This window comes from Leuciscus leuciscus, assembly GCF_965113295.1.
Source record: "Leuciscus leuciscus genome assembly, chromosome: 16".
In the NCBI taxonomy this organism is placed as follows: Eukaryota; Metazoa; Chordata; class Actinopteri; order Cypriniformes; family Leuciscidae; genus Leuciscus; species Leuciscus leuciscus.
In genome coordinates, this window is record NC_138740.1 from 35,113,032 (window position 1) to 35,133,334 (window position 20,303).

The 20,303-nt window shown below is 37.6% G+C and overlaps 1 protein-coding gene and 1 long non-coding RNA gene across 4 annotated transcripts in view; one reads left to right on the top strand and one right to left on the bottom strand.

Moving 5' to 3' along the window:
• LOC309478240 overlaps positions 1–20,303 on the top strand; it is a 117,171-nt gene that overhangs the window by 68,745 nt on the left and 28,123 nt on the right. The window lies entirely within an intron of this gene.
• The window catches only part of LOC309478151 (uncharacterized protein), a 70,916-nt gene continuing 63,298 nt past the window's right edge, over positions 12,686–20,303 (bottom strand). For 2 of the 3 annotated variants that reach the window (XM_082141732.1, XM_082141735.1), the window contains one exon: positions 12,686–15,324. In XM_082141732.1, the coding sequence (XP_081997858.1) occupies positions 14,711–15,324 (614 nt within the window). In that variant the 3' untranslated portion in view covers positions 12,686–14,710. The remainder of the gene's footprint in view (positions 15,325–20,303) is intronic. The other variant, XM_082141733.1, reaches the window with a different exon arrangement.

Genomic DNA, 20,303 nt, shown 5'->3' on the forward strand with positions numbered 1-20,303 from the left:
TGTTAAAAGGTAAACAATACTTTTTCACCATTGACGTGAGGAAAAGTAACGCAAGAGGTAACGCTAGAGGTCGTTCTGGCGTTATGCACAACCATGCTATGGTTAGACAAGCAACTATAAAACTTCGAATTTACACAAATAGGCTGGATTACCTGTCGAGAAGAAAGCAGGCAACTTCGGCGTCCGTTTTAAAATCTTTGTTCCTCGTGAGCTCTTTCCATCTGGGAAAAGTTACTCCAGTATTGACTTTGGTCTTGCTGATTTGCCAGTCGCGTTGACGTTTTAATTCTCTCTTTCGCTTCCTTGGTGACTCTGCTACATGTCCTCGAAAACAGGCGTGATCCTCCATCAGCAATCTTTCAAATCTGCCAGCAGTCGCGAGTAATCTCCCCCTCGCATTCGTCTCTGTGTCACTGAGTGTAAAGCGCTAAAGGCGAAGCTTAAATTTACAGGTATGTCCCTCTTTGGCTAATGTAGTTTCAAGATGGAGGGGCAACATGGCGACCGGCATTCGAACCCCTCACCCGTATGTACTTTCAATGGCAGATTATAAACTTACGAGAATACTTTATTACTTGAAAGAAGTAAATATACATTAATGAGCACATATATTTTTGAAAGAACTAAGTGTTTTTTGCTAAGAATCAACTGAAAAAATTACACAGTGTAGCTTTAAAGCAGGCATTCCCAATCTACAAACAAACAACCAAAGCAAATATAAAACCATCATTAAAAAAATAATACAAACATGGCTTTCCCCCTCCTATTTTTAACAAACTTCCCACTACTCACCTGGGAATTAATGTATCTTTGAAACCCTATAGGCTCCAAAACTCTTCACGGGTGACACATGTAGGACCTTCTTTTATAATAATTTCCGCTCCTGGCCGTCTCGTGTCCAGAACATAGCTGAGCTGAAAATAACTATTAGAGCAAAACACATGGCAAGGTAACACTTTATTTCGAGAGTCCACTTTAGACATTCTACGAACTATAAGTTACTTTGCAGCTACATGTCAACTAACTGTCATTAGAGTATTAGTAGACTGTCTGCTTAATAATCGCAAAAAAATTATTTTGTTGGTCCCGCAATAGATATTCTACTGACTATAAGTAACTTGGCAGCTACAAGTCAACTTATTCTACTAACCCAAACCCTAACACCTAACCATAACCAAACAGTCGACTGACAGTCTACTACAGTCTTCTAATACTCTAATGAGAGATAGTTGGCATGTAGTTGCAATGTTACTTATAGTTTGTAGAGTGTCTAAAGTGGACTATCGAAATAAAGTGGAACCCATGGCAATCTTTGTTAAAAGCTTCCAAGGTTTTTCAGTCAAGAGCAGTTTTCTCTTTGTGTTCAAGCATCAAGGACACAAACAGCAGCATGGATTTTTAGGCTGCTGTCGGATCTAATATACTGATGTACCTCTCATTTCTTGTTCAAATGTTTATGCTTAAATAAGACTCACTCAAGGTCACAGACTGTCTTTGCTAGAATACTAACTGAGATGGGTTTTGTGATAACATTTTGAGTGTTTATGTCATTTCAACAGCAAGATGTAAAACAATTACTAAATTTGGTGTTTGTGTGCTCTCTGAGGTGTATATACAGAAAAGTGAGGTTTTTTTTTTGTATATTCTTGCATTTTGATGGCTTAAAATTACTTTAATGTTTAACCCCCTGAGGTCTACGGTATCGCCGGCGATACCAGCTCGCTTTTTTTTTGTCAATGTAAAAGAAACTCATAAATACTCTGTTGACTTTGATTTTCCATAGGAGTTTCATACATCAATCGATTCTGTTAAATGTGTATTATTTTTGTGTATACTCACAATAAAAACAAAGTGTTGTGCTTTTTGCCAAATAAAGAAAAATAAACACAAAGCGAGTTCTGCCTTCTCTCTGCCAGTGAAGTCCATTCTGAAACGCGTCCGAAAATTAACAATAACTGAGCGAATACTCAGTCAAACAGGCATACAGACACACAGGCATGAAGCTTGAATTTTCTTCTTTTAAATGAAGTAATTTATATAAAAAACAAATATTCTAATCTTGTGAAATCTGTATTAAAAGAGAGCGATTCCAGTCGAGCTCATCTCATCTCATTACGTTATAATCGGCCCCGCCCACGGAGAGCGCGCGCTATTCAAACGCAAATGACTGAGACGATCCCATACAAACTGTGAACGCCCACATATCAGCTCGAGAAAACACATCAAGTTTATTCAGATAAGTGTAGTTGTCTACACTGTCTCGCAGCGCTGTGAGGAATAATAATAATGGAAAACTTACCTCAGAAGTGCTGGTATTTCGAGGAGCAACGGATGGAATAATGTAGTAAGTTTTTTTTTTCATTCTCAAGTAAATCGCGTTTCTGTGTAAATGAATGAACGAAAGAGATGCGCTGTTTAAATTTGAATTTCGTTTCTGTGTGTGAATAAATGATCTGCTTTTAGCAAACTATTTAGCTATACTGAGTAAAATCGATTGAAATATGTTGAAATAAAATGTATTTGTATAAGCAACGTATTAAACTGCAAATTAACATTTATATTCCTTATAATAAAAACGAAAGACCTATTTTACAGACAAATGAAAGACAACATTTCGTTGATTAGTTTTGGATAGATTACACATTTTTACTGTAAAATATCTGCCACCTCAAATATGTTTGCCAATTTTTGCTAATATGTTAAATATAGTATGTTTTGTCAATGTAGGCTATATTCGAAGTTTGAAATATGTATGATAAAATGTATACTTTAGTTTTTACAAAGAAAGATTACACTTCAATTGTTGTTGTAATTGTAACCTTTTTAATAAAAAAAAAAAATATTTACAAGGTAGATGTAAACAAATTTTAAAAGGTAAATATAAGCATTTTCTTTAAATAATTTTTATTGTGTTTTATTATTGACAAATTTGGGGAGAGGATACATATTCCAAAACTGAAAATACAGTATGAGAATTAACTGCACAATTAATAGACATGTTTTCCTTGGATATTATACAATTTGCAAGCAAAATTTAAAAAAAAAAAAAAAAAAATTGACATGCTTCCAACTGTGAACCAATTTAGTAGAATATATATATATATATATATATATATACTGTATATATATTGCTCTTGCATTCTTTCTTGTGGCTATAGGTGACACACCTGAATGAATGGCTCATTAAGTATGCGGGCCCCATTGTCTCCTGAGGTGTGAACCACTACATATGCATGATGCTGTTGAATGGTTGCTTGCGCATATTGCCTTTACAAACAAAAAGTGTTTTACAAGATTTAAATCAATGTATTGTGTTATGTGAATGATAAGGGCAGGATGATTTTCACATCATTTTGAAGAAAAAATTCTAGGCAAAGACATCAATTAGTCAAAAGTCTTATTGACACGTATTTAGTATGTGTTTTGTGGCCTTATTTCAGAAACTTTCATTTTTAGTTTTTTCAATAACCATGCATAAACATTATTCTCTCAAAAATACAAACATGTACATGCATGTTGCTCACATATTATGGTAGCCCTGTTTGTGCTAAATAGAGTGTAATTATACCTTTGCCATTAATATGTTTATAAGCAACTGAAAAAAGCACAAATGTCAGGGCATGTCAGAACATCTCAAGGACCCCAAAAACCCCTCAGACCTCAGAGGGTTAAACTAGAAAGACTTAAAAATGTGTAGATGATAAACTTTCACTCTATCATGGTTACACTGTGCAATTACAGAGTGGGTGACATGCACACTGTGGGGTGTGGCCTGTACGGATCATAGATCAAATATCTGTTACACCCATAACTAACTGTCAGATAATAACATATTCCTTTTTACTGCCTTTACGACACAAAAAGAGTTACCCGGCAGTAGCTTTCACGCTGCCAAAGTCTCTTTAATACTTCCTGTTAGGGGAATGTTAAATGTTCTGTGTCCCGGGCGATAACAGGAAACAAAAGAACATTTCGCTGGAAACCACTACCCCCCGAATCACCAGAGGTGGCAAGGATGTTACAGTGGTTTCGTGAGGGTGTCAGGTAGGAGCTGATTGATGTATTTTACATGCCCTGTCCTGAAGGGGCACACCCCCACGAACCTGGGACAAAAAAACTCAGGATTTTTGTCTCTGGTATATTATGAGGCTGCTCAGCGCAACGAGCCGGTCCCCAGTCTTTACGAGGGGGAACGCAACTCGCCACACTTTTTTTAATCAGATCAGCTTGGTATGCCTGCAACACTGCCATAGTGTGCAGAGCAGCGCCAGTCTGACCCCCACCAGCGGGGATGTTATTATACATGGCTTGGTGGGGAGTGCTCTCCAAGCGTCTCTTCGGACTGGCACATCATCGTATAAGTACACGCCCCTGCACCCACGATAGTTTAATAAATTGACGTCAAGGGCACAAAGATGCACGAAGAATAAGGTTTTCCCCATGAACGAGTTAACGTCATGGAGATCCTCAAGGAGGGTAGTCTAGTTGTAATCTGGCCACTGCACGAGCTCATCTACTTATAGCCTCGCGTCGCGGGTGCGCGCCAATGACGTCATCGACCGAGGCTGTATTACCTCCGGGATAATTCTATTGACGTGTTACACACAATAGCTGTGTCCCAATGCGAAGGCTGCATCCTCTTTTTTTTTCTTTTTTTTTAAAATCTTTATTAAATCTTTACGATACAAGCAGTCAGAACACACAAATAGAGTCATAAATACAGAAAAAAATATATACAGACAAGAGCAGAGCCAGGGGGAGTTTCAAATAAATACATTAAAGATAGAGCACAACTGAATGGTTTTAGCAGCCTTCTTATTTTTTGAATCATGGATGGATTTGATGTACTATTCCGTCTCCTTACCAAAAGGTTTAGAATTACTAAATTTGGCTTTGTGAATATGATATTTCCCTAAAATGATCAATAGATTAATTAGGTATATTTCTTTCTGTTTTTTACTTTTATTATCATGGAAACCAAAAGGCTGCATCCTCTGAAGGCCGTATTTGAAGGCCGATTGTGTCACCGTGGCGCGATGAAGGCTGTCCCAATTCAATTCTTTTTTTTTATTGGACAATATCAATTTACTAAACCAAATAGGGAACAATAAAATGCCTATTACAAAATATACACTTTTCCAATCATAACTCCATCATAAATGTCGATGTGTGTATATATATATATATCACATACAATAACAACAAACAAAACAAACATTCTTTAACCATTTTAGAGGGGGTGCAAGGAAAGACAAATAAATAAATAATTACAGGTATAAAACCTTACCAAACTTAAAAGGTAAGAGACTCATACATGGATTTATACAATTCTCCAAGGGTTTGATTATCTTTGGATAAGTGTTTTAAAGATTCTAAGTATTTTTTACATTCATTTTTAAAGTAATTTAAAGAGGGTTTACTATTATTCCACTTACTTTTGTGTACAAGATATTTACCCATTGTAATAATAATGTTTAAAATCTATGACAACTTTTCCGAAAGACTCCCAATTCAATTCTGCATCCTTCGAAGGCCGTATTCGGTTGCGTCATCGCAGCCCTGATTCAAAAGCGACGCCAAATGCACCCTTCGTTTCCCCGTGAAAGGAAGGATACATAAATGCATCCTTTGCGGACTATCCTACCCCATAAGTCATTGCGCGCCGGTGACGACAGCATTTTTATTTAAAAAAAATTGCGGCTGAGAGTTCGGTGGTGGACGGCAAATTTTACCTCTAATTTTAGCAAATGACACACTTAAATGAAGTCACTCTTGTCATTTACTTGTAAGTGATGAACCTGAATGTGAACTTTGCTCACTAGATAACTTTAGACAATGCTTTTTCTCATGAGTCCATAGACCAGATGATTGGGTGAAACTCTGTCCACAGTGTGAACACTTGTACGGTTTCTCTCCAGTATGAACTCTCTCATGATCTTTTAAGGATCCTGACAGAGCGAAACTCTTTTCACAGTGTGAACACTTGTACGGTTTCTCTCCAGTATGAACTCTCTGGTGTGTTTTTAAGTCGCTGGATCCAGTAAAGGACTTTCCACAGTTAGTGCACATATACGGTTTAACACCAGTATGAATAAGCTCATGCTTTTTTAAATGATCCCGTAGTGAAAAACTCTTTCCACACACAGAACACACATGAGGCTTCACATCTGCATGCATGTTCATGTGTCTTTTCAGGTGCACTTCCAAAACAAATGTCTTGTCACACTGATCACAGCGGAATGATCTTTTTCCTGAGTGAAACAGCAGATGATTTTGGAGACTAGTTGCCCATGGGAAGCTCTTTCCACACTGATGGCATGTGAAGGGTTTCTCTCCGGTGTGGATTCTCATGTGCATCTTCAAGCTTGATTTAGCTGTGAAGCTCCTTCCACACTGAGAGCAGATGAAAGAACATTTCTCTCCTCCTCTTTGAGTGTTTTGTTGAGGTTTCTGAAACTGATGGAGTTTCTCCTCCACTTCACTTTGTTCCATCAGACCTAAAACATGTTAAATTAGACAATTCAAGATTGAAATAAAAGAAAGCAACCATGCTCAGGTATTTTATTTGAGGTTATTTATCAGGTGCTAAAAGTACTCCTGCAATTATAATATGTTATAAAATCTTGGCAACTACTTTAACACTGAAAGATACATTTCCCCTAACTCATCTTAAAATAACAAACTACAGTGGGGAGAACAAGTATTTAAAACACTGCCGATTTTGCAGGTTTTCCTACTTACAAAGCATGTAGAGGTCTGTAATTTTCAGAGGTGGACAGTAACAAAGTACATTTACTTGAATTCTGTACTTAAGTACACTTTTTGAGTATCTGTACTTTACTTGAGTATTATTTTTTCTGGAAACTTTTTACTTTAACTTCACTACATTTGAAAGACAAATATCGTACTTTTTACTCCACTACAAATCTGTCAAGGTCCTTGAGTAGAAAGTAACATCAGTCAGTGGATGATTTTGATTGCAGGGGTTGCATTTTGGTTGAAAATGAAAGTGGGGTTGACGTCAGAACACGACTGATGTTGGTTTCTGACGTCAACCCGATTTTCATTTTCAACCACAATACAACGTCTGCCCAACGTTGGAGATCAACGTCAATCTGGCATTGGATTCTGACATCAACCTGATTTTCATTTTCAACGTTGGGTTTGGTCTTCTAAATGTGAATTTTGTCATTGTTTTGGAGTACACTAGCTTATAGATAACAGTAAGGCTAACATATTCATACTAAAAGCCAAAAAACTTTAAATAGGGCACTATTTGAGGGAACAGCCATTTGGGTGTCCGAAACCATTGTGGACGTTATTGAGTGACTTATTCAATGTCACATTCAATCCCACTACTGGAACTGTGTTCTAGAAATAAATGTGATATTGATATGAGGAAAGGCAGGCATAGATTCAGAGGCATACGGTACTTTAAGTATTACACACAACAATGCAACAATAATAAAACAATGCATTGACATTTACTTTTTACTTCTGATACTTAAAGGTGCATTAAGCAACTTTTCATGTTACGTTCACGGCACGCTCACCTGGCTGTCTGGCAGGTTTGTGTATTCGCCGCCATTCTCCGTAGAAGATGGATTCTAAGAGACCGGCTTGTAGTTCATTTCAAACACCAACGCAAACTCCACGTAAGATAAAAAAAAGAAAACTTTTGTCCGTGAGCGTGCACACTTCTGGCTGCAGTTTCGCTTGCCGCCAGAGGGGGCATAGTTCTGCAAAAACTCAGAGACTTGCGCAATGCACCTTTAAGTACTTTTAAAAACGAGTACTTCTGTACTTTTACTTAAGTAAAAATAGGTCTTTACAACTTTTACTTGTAACGGAGTAATATTTGATCAGTAGTATCTGTACTTTCACTCAAGTAAGGAAATTGTGTACTTCGTCCACCTCTGGTAATTTTCAAAACTGTCAAAAATCCAGAAAATCACATTGTATGATTTTTAAATAATTAATTTGCATTTTATTGCATGACATAAGTATTTGATCACCTACCAACCAGTAAGAATTCCGGCTCTCACAGACCTGTTCGTTTTTCTTTAAGAAGCCCTCCTGTTCTCCACTCATTACCTGTATTAACTGCACTTGTTTTAACTCGTTACCTGTATAAAAGACACATGTCCACACACTCAATCAAACAGACTCCAACCTCTCCACAATTGCCAAGACCAGAGAGCTGTGTAAGGACATCAGGGATAAAATTGTAGACCCGCACAAGGTTGGGATTGGCTACAGGACAATAGGCAAGCAGCTTGGTGAGAAGGCAACTACTGTTGGCGCAATTATTAGAAAATGGAAGAAGTTCAAGATGACGGTCAATCTCCCTCGGTCTGGGGCACCGTGCAAGATCTCACCTCGTGGGGCAGCGTATTGAGGGGAGGATGGATGGGGCCATGTATCGCGAGATCTTGGCCAACAACCTCCTTCCCTCAGTAAGATTATTGAAGATGGGTCGTGGCTGGGTCTTCCAGCATGACAACGACCCAAAACGCACAGCCAGGGCAACTAAGGAGTGGCTCCGTAAGAAGCATCTCAAGGTCCTGGAGTGGCCTACCCCAGTCTCCAGACCTGAACCCAATAGAAAATCTTTGGAGGGAGCTGAAAGTCTGTATTGCCCAGCGACAGCCCCGAAACCTGAAGGATCTGGAGAAGGTCTGTATGGAGGAGTGGGCCAAAATCCCTGCTGCAGTGTGTGCAAAACCTGGTCAAGAACTACAGGAAATGTATGATCTCTGTAATTGCAAACAAAGGTTTCTGTACCAAATATTAAGTTCTGCTTTTCTGATGTATCAAATACTTATGTCATGCAATAAAATGCAAACTAATTACTTAAAAAATGATACAATGTGATTTTCTGGATTTTTGTTTTAGATTCCGTCACTCACAGTTGAAGAGTACCTATGATAAAAATTACAGATTTCTACATGCTTTGTAAGTGGGAAAACCTGCAAAATCGGCAGTGTATCAAATACTTGTTCTCCCCACTGTATAAGACATGAAAATACAAGAAATGCATCTACAATACATCTTCTGTAACTATAAATGTATTTTGCCAAACTGATCTCTGTATTTTCATATCTGTTCCTAGTTAATGTTATTTTAGTCTTAATGTTAGCCTTAATAAGTATTGTAGTCTTGATGTCCAGCGTCAAGAATGGACACCAACCTGTTTGTTCCTCTGTATCTTCATCTTTTATTCTGCAGGGTTCCTCCTCAAACTCCATCTTTACAATAGTATGTCCGTAGTTTCTCCTGGAGAAATTCCTCCTGCTTGCTTCTTCTTCTCCTGTGGGAAAATTGGAATATTCCCCAGCATTTAAACTCTCATGAACGGCTGTGGGAGCTTCACTGACTGAAGGAGTGAATTGTGGTCGTTGTTGCTCATTTAGCAGATGATCATCACACTGACAATCACTCTCAATTATCATGTTTTCAGTGTTTTCATCAAACAGTCATTTAGAAACAATTCCCTGATTACTGAATTTACACAAATGACCAAATTCAAGAGTTTGCATTCACTTGATTCTTCATATTACGTCATTACCTGGAGGATCAACGACTGTTTTTGTTTTGTGATAATTATTCATGAGGCCCTTGTTTGTCCTGAGCAGTTAAACTGCCCACTGTTAAATACTAAATACAAAACAAAATGACTATTTATGATCTCTTTTTTTAAAAGTTTTTCAAATTCTGCATAGGATATGTAAACTTATGACCACAACTGAAGCTGATTTTTGTGTTGCTCTAACATGAGATATGGTTCATCACAGAGGCCACTAGATGGCAGCTATAAAACAGGTATTTTAGAAAGACAGTCATTATCTCAAGGCAAGGAAAGATGATGACCCCCACCACAGACCCCGTGCTGAGCGACCACTGATGATCGCTCCCCAGCCTGTGAGAGATGCATCTGTCATTAGCATTACCCGATGACAAGTAGCTCCCAGCAGGGAGGGACCCTGGGACAAGAACCAACGTTTCTTCTACACCACCAAGGTACGAAGACACAGCAGGCCAAAAGGTATCACGTTGGACACTTCTGCCATCACACCCAACAGTCTCTGAAACTGTTTGACAGTGAGTGACTAGCCAAGCTTCATCTTGTTTATGGTTGCGAGGATGAAAAACGATATGGGCAGGAGATAGACGTGCCTGAATCCTCTGCAAATCCCACACCGTGCCTGGAAAAGTGGTCCTCTGAGTCAGAGAAAGCACACACTTCTTGGTATTCAGCCTTAACCCCAGCTCTTTCATATGGAAGAGAATAACACCTCGATGCAAAACCACCAACTGCTCTGATTGAGATAATATCAATCAATCGTTGATGTATAGTTTAATATGCGAATGCCCTGAAGTCGCCGCGGAGCTAGAGCTGCATCCACACATTCCATCGATCCCGAAAGCAAACCTCAGAAACTTCCTGTGTTGTGGAAGGATGGATACAAGGAAGTATGCGTCTTAGAGATCTATATTGACAAGCCAGTCCTCGGATCTGATTTAAGTAATGATTTGTTTCAATGTTAGCATTTTAAATTTGAAAGTTTTAACCATACGATTTAGTCTGGAGATCTATGATCGGATGCAACCCTCATCCTTTTTTTCGGAACGATAAAGTATTGGCTGTAGAACACAGAATCTCTCTTGGGTGGAGGAACACGTCCTATGGCCTCCTTCCCCAGGAGAGTTACAATGTCTCGAGGCCGACCACTGTGGGAAGAACCCTGTTGAATTGAGGCAGTTGAGAACCAGATTAAATTCTGTAGCCTCTTTCTGCTGCAGGACTCACTGAGACACATTCAGCAGAAGTTTCCACGCTGCCAGATGACGGCAGAGGATCTACTCTCGAGACTGGCCTCTGGTGTATTGCTAGTCACATCAGCGCCCTGAAGTGGATAACCGACAGGGAACAACCGGGCTGGCTCCTCTAGTAACCACCTCAGATGATTCGAGCCTCCCAGTGCAACATCCCCGGGCAGACACTGAGAGGTTAACCTTATGGGAAACCAACAGTGGAGGGGTTGGCAGAACGATCCCCTGAGGGCACCGAGGAGAAACGGGCACTGTATAAGGAGGTGTGAGCCTTTTCCGGAGGGGTCTGCCCTCAGAGGCCTGAGCACCTCGGCATCAGCCCCTCTTAAATTGCAAAACCCACAGAGACACAATTGGCAGAAATTGCCACACTGCCAAATAGTCTAAACCGATATCAGCCCCTTGAAACTGACCTCTCGTGTAGGTTGAGAAATACGCCCAGTGCCCTGAAAGGCTCGCCAGCAGGGGACAACCAAACATACTTCTCTAATACAGTCCTCCCAGTTCTGCAACATTCCTGGGCAGAAACTGCTGTGCCCCGTTGCACCAGAGGTGGCGGGACTGGAAGAATGGTCCCTAAATACACTGAGGAGAAGTGGGCACTATATAACATAGACAGTAAATGAAATGGACACAGCGACCCCATAGACTTCAACGGGGAAAAGTGAAGCAAATTAGAAGCACTCACTTCCTGATGGCTGAGCGTACTTGCGCAGACTCAAACTGAGCTTGATGACGTAGATGTGATGTGAGCAACCTGTCTGACAGTTGTAAATCTTCTAGTAGCTGTGCCAAGAGAAATCTGAATCATTCTCTTCCGAATCTTGCAGAAACGGAGAGCGTGAGAAGGAGCTGTCCATGAGCTAGGAGCAAGAGCAACTTTATGACTCTCTATGGGCTTCTCCCTTGACTTTATGCCTCCACGTCCCCCCGATTGACTGCGAGCTTCTCCTCCTGTCTATACGGTAATTTCCAGAGAGTCGCGTGGTTATGACGCAATCGTTAGCCTATTTTTACAAAAACTGCTTCTACTGGGCCATACCGTAAGATACAAGGTAATGGAGCCTTTTATACATTGTCATGTTTCTTTAGAAATAAACAATGGACAAATAGAGTCTTTTAAACATCTCAGATGTAAAGTTATTCGCTGTCAAAGTGACGCCAAAATGAATGGGAGTCAATGGAATGCTAACAGCAGGTGATGGCTTGTTAGCCAATGGCGGCCCCCGGGGATGGTACGCTTTCCGGGTGCTGGATTACCCCCCTGCTATATAATGAGGTGTGAGCCACCATACAAGGGAACTTCGAGTAACTAATGCACTTTCAACAGGTTTCTGAGTGGGGAGTCTGAGTAAAAATTATATATAGACTAATCCTTATTAAAGTTACAAAAGTTCTTTAGTCAAGAGCAGGGAGTGTTTTTCTCTGTTCCCTTTGTTCTTTGATTAACTTTAAGGACAGAGATAATTAGTGGCTACTGTGTACTGTCCCTTTAAGACCAGCCGCTGCTGACAGAGACGCAGATCTCACACGCGCCTCATTCTCTCACGAGTCACAACTCTTCACGTTCATCATAAGACTGCTCTAATATTATGAAGATACTCGACAAAAAGACATTTTGGCATAATTGTGTGTGTTATTGTTCGTTCAAGCGCGAAAGAGAACTGTATTCTGGGCTGTCTTGTGCGCACGCACGATATCAGCGTGAGTCTTTCTGTGTGTCATAGTCAGGACATTCACAGGCAGCAAACTTTTTTGTCATCGCGCATGAATGGTTTAAAAACATTTGCATGAATAAGAGCGGGATTATGTAACACTAGCCAAAGGATGACAAAAATTAACAGATGCTGCATTAACAGCCCAAATTTGTTTATTTCATAAAAATAAAAATAAAACAGCATTTTGCGCCATATAATTGCGTAGGCTTGACATCGCAATCGTGATTGTTGAGGTTATTTTATGATTAAGATAAAACAAACAAAATCTCACAGCATTAACTATAAAATTAAGTTTGCAAGCCTTTGAACAGTGGAGGAAAACTAATACTGGCTTTTGGGCAATAGATAAATAAATATGGAATAAAAACGATTTGTGGCGTTTGAGAATCGATTTTGTATCGACCACATTTAAAAAAAACGATTAATCGGAAAATCTATTTTTTTGCCCAGCCCTAATGACTATGCCGTCTCACAGTCACACTGCTGCAGGGGATCTGCAACCAGAACCGAACAATGTACTAGCTAAGCTAGTCACATCCAAAGCAGTATTTAAAGCCCTTGCATTCTTACTCTCCTCGATTACAGTTTGGATGCGTGTCTCCAATTCTGAAATCTTTTCTGTCAGCCTATCTACAGTATTTCCCTGCTATTTATCGCACATGAAATATATGAACTATTAATCACATGTGAAACCCCCACCGCTGACAGAGAAGCCACTGCTAAACATGTGGCAAGCAGTGCAAGTAACAATAGCAGAAGATCCCATGTCTCAGCGTGATTGTTAGTTGATTCTGAGTTACCACAGTTGTTTGATGTTCACTTCATTAAAGGAATAGTTCACCCACTGATTATTTACTCACCCCCAGGCCATCCGAGATGTACTGATCTTTCTTTATTCAGCCGAAAAGAAATTAAGGTGTTGGAGGAAAACATTCTAGGATCTTTCTCCATCTACTGTAATTGAACGCTGCTCACCGTAGACCATTTTTGACGGTCCAAAATCCAAATTTAGGCAGCTTCAAAGTAATCCACATGTCCCAGCTGACAAGGGTCTTCTCTAGTAAAATGATTGGTCATTTTCAGAAAGAAATAAAAAATGTTTATAATTTTTAACTACAAATACATACCTTGCTCTAGCTTGGTTTAATTCAAAACATATTGTGTGAAGTATGCAAGTTGGAAAGGTCAAGTGTGACAGAACAAAATCCTGGAATCCTGGAATGTTTTCCTCCATTCCTTAATTTCTCTTCAGCTGAAGAAAGAAACACCTACACATCTTGGACAATCATGACATTTTTGGGGTAAACTATTCATTTATATACAAAATTATTCTGATGATAAGATTACAAAGAATCTGCTTAAACAAGAATCAAGGCAATAAGTTAATTGTTTAGCTAGATTATTTATTTAATTTTTTATCTTATCATTGACAAAAATCTATGTAAAGTACAAGTTCATCACTTTACTATGGAGGCCCTTAAGGGACATGGGATGAAAAAAATATGATGTGAGGAAAAATAATAAATAAATAGACAAATAAACAAACAAACTAAAGGGAATAAACTAAAGTAATAAAACAAAAACTTTAAGAGAAGATTAAATGAAGTGCACAATATGGTCAGTGTCGGTGGCAATAAAATACCTGTTTTACAGCTGCTATCAGTGCTGAAGTAAAGAGTGCTAAGGGGACGTGGTGGTGGGAAAATATGAGATGGGAGGATAAATAATAAGTCAATTCTTTAGCGCTCTCTCGCAAATGTTTTGTGTTCCCCCGAGAAACTTACCACATACACAGACCATGTGCACTTAATTTCATCATCTCTTCCATTTTCAAGTTTTATTAAAAAAAATATATAAAAAAAATACTACACACTTGATCAATGTTACAATGTTTAACCCCTTGATTTCAGGAAAATTTGTCACATAAGTTGTTCCTTTTTATTTCTCTAAGTCTCAAAATGTACAGTTTCTGAGTGATTTCACTATGTCAAATTATTTACTTGAAACAGTGCTTTTTCTTACTCCATAGACTAGATTATTGGGTTAAACTTTTCCCAAATGAAGAGCACTGATGCGTCTTCTCTCCAGTGTGAACTTTCATGATCTTTCAAGAATGATGAGTAAGAGAAACTCTGTCCACAGTGTGAGCACTTGTACGGTTACTCTCCAGTATGAACTCTCCCATGAGCTTTCAAGGATTTTAAGTGAGCGAAACTCTTTCCACAGTGTGAGCACTTGTACGGTTTCTCTCCAGTGTGAACTCTCTGGTGTGACTTTAAGATGCTGGATCTAGTAAAGGTCTTCCCACAGTCAAAGCACATATAAGGTCTCACACCAGTATGAATACGTTCATGCTCTTTTAAAGTCTGCAGTTTTGAAAAACTCTTTCCACAAAAAGAACAAAAGTGAGACTTCACACCATGAACATTAAGGTGTTCTCTTAAGCTAGATGAAAAAACAAATGTTTTCTCACACTGATCACAGCTGAACGACTTCACTCCAGTGTGAGAGCGCAGATGCTCTTTGAGAAAGCTCTTGCGATTGAAACTCTTTCCACACTGAGAGCATGTGAACGGTTTTTCTCCAGTGTGAATTCTCATGTGCTCATTCAAGCTTCCTTTCTGAACGAAACTATTTCCACACTGAGTGCAGGTGAAAGATCCTTTGACTTCAGTTTTTCCAGCTCGTTTTTGTCTGAAAGTCTTTTCAGTCCTTGAAACAACTTTTTTTTCATTTATAAAACTAGGTTTGTCTTCTTTCACTTCCTTTGGGTCTAAAATCAACAAATTAAATTCCCACAATTCAATTAAAGAAAGACAAATGAGAACAAAAGAAATATACAGAAAGTGAGCCTCAATTTAGCACAAATCTAGTTTACAATCGACACTACTAGTATCTAGTTTTAGATGTTATTGTTATATGTCAGTTTTCATCTTAATGTTCCTCATCAGTCATTAAAGAGAATGAAGGAAAACACCAACCTGTTTGTTCCTCTCTATCTTCATCTTTTATTATGAAGGGTTCTTCCTTAATCTCCATCTTTACAATAGTATGTCAGTAGTTTCTCCTGGAGTAATTCCTCCTGCTTGCTTCTTCTTCTCCTGTGGGAAGATGGGAATATTCCCCAGCATTTAAACTCTCATGAACGGCTGTGGGAGCTTCACTGACTGAAGGAGTGAATTGTGGTCGTTGTTGCTCATTTAGCAGATGATCATCACACTTACAATCACTCGCAATTAAATAGTAAATTCAAATAGTAACTTAAAAACAATTGCATTATTTCAGTTTTTTTACTTTAACTTCTATATCAAGCTTCTTTCATGAGATATGGTTAACCTAGACTGATCATTTTTTGTGAGATTTATTTTCAAACACTTTCTTGCAACAGAACATCATCCAGACTTTAGATAATGACTAACATCAAACGAGTGTTATGTTTGTCTACTGTAAATCATTCTAATTTCTTAAGTATTTTAGTCATTATCTTCTCAAAAGTGGTGTTATTATCTATGTGCTCTATATTTCCATCACTGTTAAACCATCAATTCAGTTCAGACAGATGAAATAATATTGATGAGGGTTTATTGCTGTAATCAGACATCGATTAAACGTGTCTGAAATAAACTAATCTTCTGTTGTGTTACTCCTTGTGTTTACCAGATTCAATTATCCATTACATAAAATATTGCTAAACACAACAAACAATCTTTACATGTTGTCACGTCAGTAACGAGCTTAAGTTTCAGTGTAATGTACAACATTGGTTAATTTTAGAGTTAAGTGTTTTAGGGTTTAATAATATCAGAGTTAGATTATTTCAATAACCGCTACGGCTCGTTTATAAGTGTTTTTGATTCACTCAAATGAACCGGCTCTTAAGAGTCATTCGCTCGGGAATCAGACGCTAGTCGAGCTCATTGACATGTATAAGTTGACAGATTTAGATTTCTCTCAATAAATAATAATAATAATAAATGTACTCACAGTCCGGTAAATAACAGATAAGACTCTCTTTCTCTTCATGAATGAACCAAGATGGACTGGACTCAACAACAAGATCACGTGATTGAAATATAAACAAATGTCGCCATCTAGAGGAACATCTCCTTCTTCTAATGGAGTTTTATGGCGGTTGGCAAACCAACTTTCGGTGCATTACCGCCACCAACTGGACTGGAGTGTGAAGCACTCGTGTAGAAATTAGTAACATAAACAAGAGAGTGGAGGAGAAGGACATTTATATATATATATTTACCTTTATATATATATTTTAAATCAATTACTTTAAATTCTCCAGTTTACTCCTATTGCTTTAATATATTTCATATTAGCACTATATATTTTATCTTGTTCTGCATGCCTTTTCAATAGGCTTTCCATATTAAATGATTCAACACCCAAGTTTCTTACTTCCTTCATAAGTTCTAACCTTTCTTTTACATATTTTATACATTTTATTAAAACATGTTCAATTGTTTCTGCCTAATCACAATAATTACATTTATGTTTTCCAATTTTGAACAAAGAATGATTTAGTCTCTATTCGAATGTGAGGAATAATTGTATCTTCTTTTCTATTCCTAAAAACACTTCTTCCATTTCCTACTTGTTTCTGTATACTATGTCTAGCCTACCCTTGTTATCACTGTTCCATACTTCGTGCCATTTGTTGTTTATGAATTCTTTAATTTTATCTTTAACCTCTTCTTTGCTCAGAGTCACTTGAATATTTTATCTCTGTGTGTTTTACAGTTTATTTAGCTAGTTTATCAACGTCTTCATTAGCCTCCACTCCCACATGATGATGATATTTATTTCAAACCAGCACTCTAATTTTCTCACAAATCAACATAACGGACAAATTATACAAGTGCATGGTTTGAAAAGGAGGTGGACGAAGCAAACGCTTATATGATTCCAAACCCCCTCACAATCAACACAAAATACAATACAAAAACAATATACAAACAAAATAATTCAAGAACAACAGTATGCTTGTACAATACATACAGTAGAACAATTGTCACTATAAAAATAGTATAAGACAGGCAAGACAGAACACGCACATACAACACATACACTTACAAAAGACACTGGCCCAAACACTCTCTGACCCTACACCCTCTCACCACTGGCTTCATGCTGGGGGCATCACTCTCTGTCCTCTACATATTTCTTTAATACATTTTTTTTTGAACAAATATTTGAAATGAATTATATTTGGACAGGTTTTTAATTCATCCGCCAAATCATTCCAAAGCTTCACTCCCCACACTGAGATACACATTGATTTTAGAGTGGTTCTAAATTTGGGCAGATATTAGTTTTTATTTCCTCTCAGTGTGTAACTATGATGAGCATCTCTGTCACAGAATAAGTTTTGAACATTAGGAGGCAAAGAGTTTTGAGATGCCCGAGCAGTTTTAAAGTTGATCACATCCTGCAGTTTAAGTTCTTCCAGCTCTACAAACAATGGATTGGAATGATGTCTGTAGTGAACACCAGAGACAATCCTAATGGCCTTTTTCTGCAGAGTGATCAAGGGCTGTAAGTGGGTTTTGTAACAGTTCCCCCAAATTTCAACACAATAATATAAATATGACATAATAAATGAATGATACAGTAGAAGTCGAGCTTTAGTGTTCAGTAAATTACATGATCTTTTCATCATTCCAACACATTTAGCCACTTTTGTCCTCAAGCTTATGTGGGGTTTCCAAGAGATCTTTTCATCTATTATAACGCCCAAAAATGTATTTTGTTGAACCTTTTCTATTAGTGTGTCATCAATAACAATTTGAACAGGTATATTACATTTACGATTACTAAACAGCATAATTTTTGTCTTTTTCAAATTCAGTGACAGTTTGTTAGTATAAACCAGGTTTTTAACTGTACCAATTCCACAGTTACCAAGGCCAAAAGTTGCTCCAGGTTGTCATCGGCACAAATAATATTGGTATCATCAGCAAAAAAGGATCAATTTCATTTTCGTTGATAATTTACATAATTCATTAATATACATTAGGAATAGTATAGGTCCCAGTATTGACCCCTGCGGTACTCCACACGTTATATCCAGAAACCCTGATTTATGTTGATCAATCTCAACAATCTGTCTCCTCTCGCCTAGATAGCTCTCCGACCATTTTTTTGCTATTCCCCTTATGCCATAGTCCTCCATCTTTTTTATTAAAATCTGGTGATCAATGGTGTCAAAGGCTTTTTGGAGATCTATAAAGATTCCTAAAACAAATTTATTTATTTCAATACCATCTGTAATTTCTTCCAGTAAATCGATTAATGCATGTGAAGTACATCTATTTTCCCTGAACCCATATTGACAATCAGATAGTAATTGGTGTTTATCAATGAAGCTCCGGAGTCTTGAGCAGGAACCCACAAGAACACTTCCATAATCCAAACTTGATGTGATTAATATACTATATATTCTTTTCAGCGATAATCTACAAGCTCCCCATTCAACCCCTGATAAACATCTTAAAATATTTACTCCTATTTTATATTTCTTGATCAGTTTTTTTTTGCATGTATTGCAAATGTCAGCCTAGGTTCAATCATACACCGAGATATTTGACTACTGAAACTTGCTCCAGATCCTGCTTATATAACTTTAACTTAACCTCTGGAATCTTTTTTCTTTTAGTAAAACATACTGTATAACTTGAGTTTTAGTCACAGATAATCTAAAGGTCCAATTATTTGCCCATACCTCCACTTCATGCTTTTTGTAAATACACATTAAATATTGCTCTTCCTACGTCACCTTTTAAATTGCAAAAAATATTATTTATTCTTTCAAGAAGGAAGTCCATAATCCCATTGTACAACTTTCCTCCAATTCTCATACATTTTATTTTTATTAAAAGTCCCTCTTTCCAAAGCATATCATATGCTTTCTCAATATCCAATACAGTAACACCCCTACCAATACCTCTATATTTGCTTGAGCTTTAGAGGAACATCTGTGGCGCTGCCAAACTATCGTCACTCACGCATTTGATTCTGAGGATCAAAACTACACACAAATTCTTTCCAAATATGAATTCTATGAAAGGACTTAATTTTGATTTGACTTTTAGCATATTGTTGATCAAAGTCCATGTTGTTAAAAGATTAATTTATTTTAGTGTTAGTTCAAATTTTAACCACTAGATGACAGCTGTAAAACATGTATTTTATTCACAGACACTGTTCAGTGTTCTGATCTCAGTGGTGTGGATATTTGTCAAAAGCCATATTTTGAAAGAAAGTAAATTGGAAAAACATCCAGTCAAAACATTATTATTTTAAAATATTGATTTATCACTGCAGGGTTAAATAACCATGAATACAATGTTGAAACCCTTTGAACTGAAATAAATTTATTAAGAACAATAAGATAAGAACAAGGTTATAACATAAATTATAAACAATATGTAAGTTGCTGGCAAATATATAAGATAAGCTGCAAGAAATTACACCATTTGTTTTTTCAGAATATCAGACTATTTTAAGTGATGGATCTGAATGTGAACTTTGCTCACTTACACAACTTTGGACAATGCTTTTTCTCATGAGTCCGTAGATTAGATGATCGGCTGGATGCATCATTAGATGACAAAGATGGATGCCGCCGTGGAACATCACTCGTTCGAATCATAGACAGTATATAAACGAATCAGTTATCGCGTCTGTTTTGAGCGATTTAAACTTACCGTTTTCGTTAAAACCGGAGCAAAGAACAACACT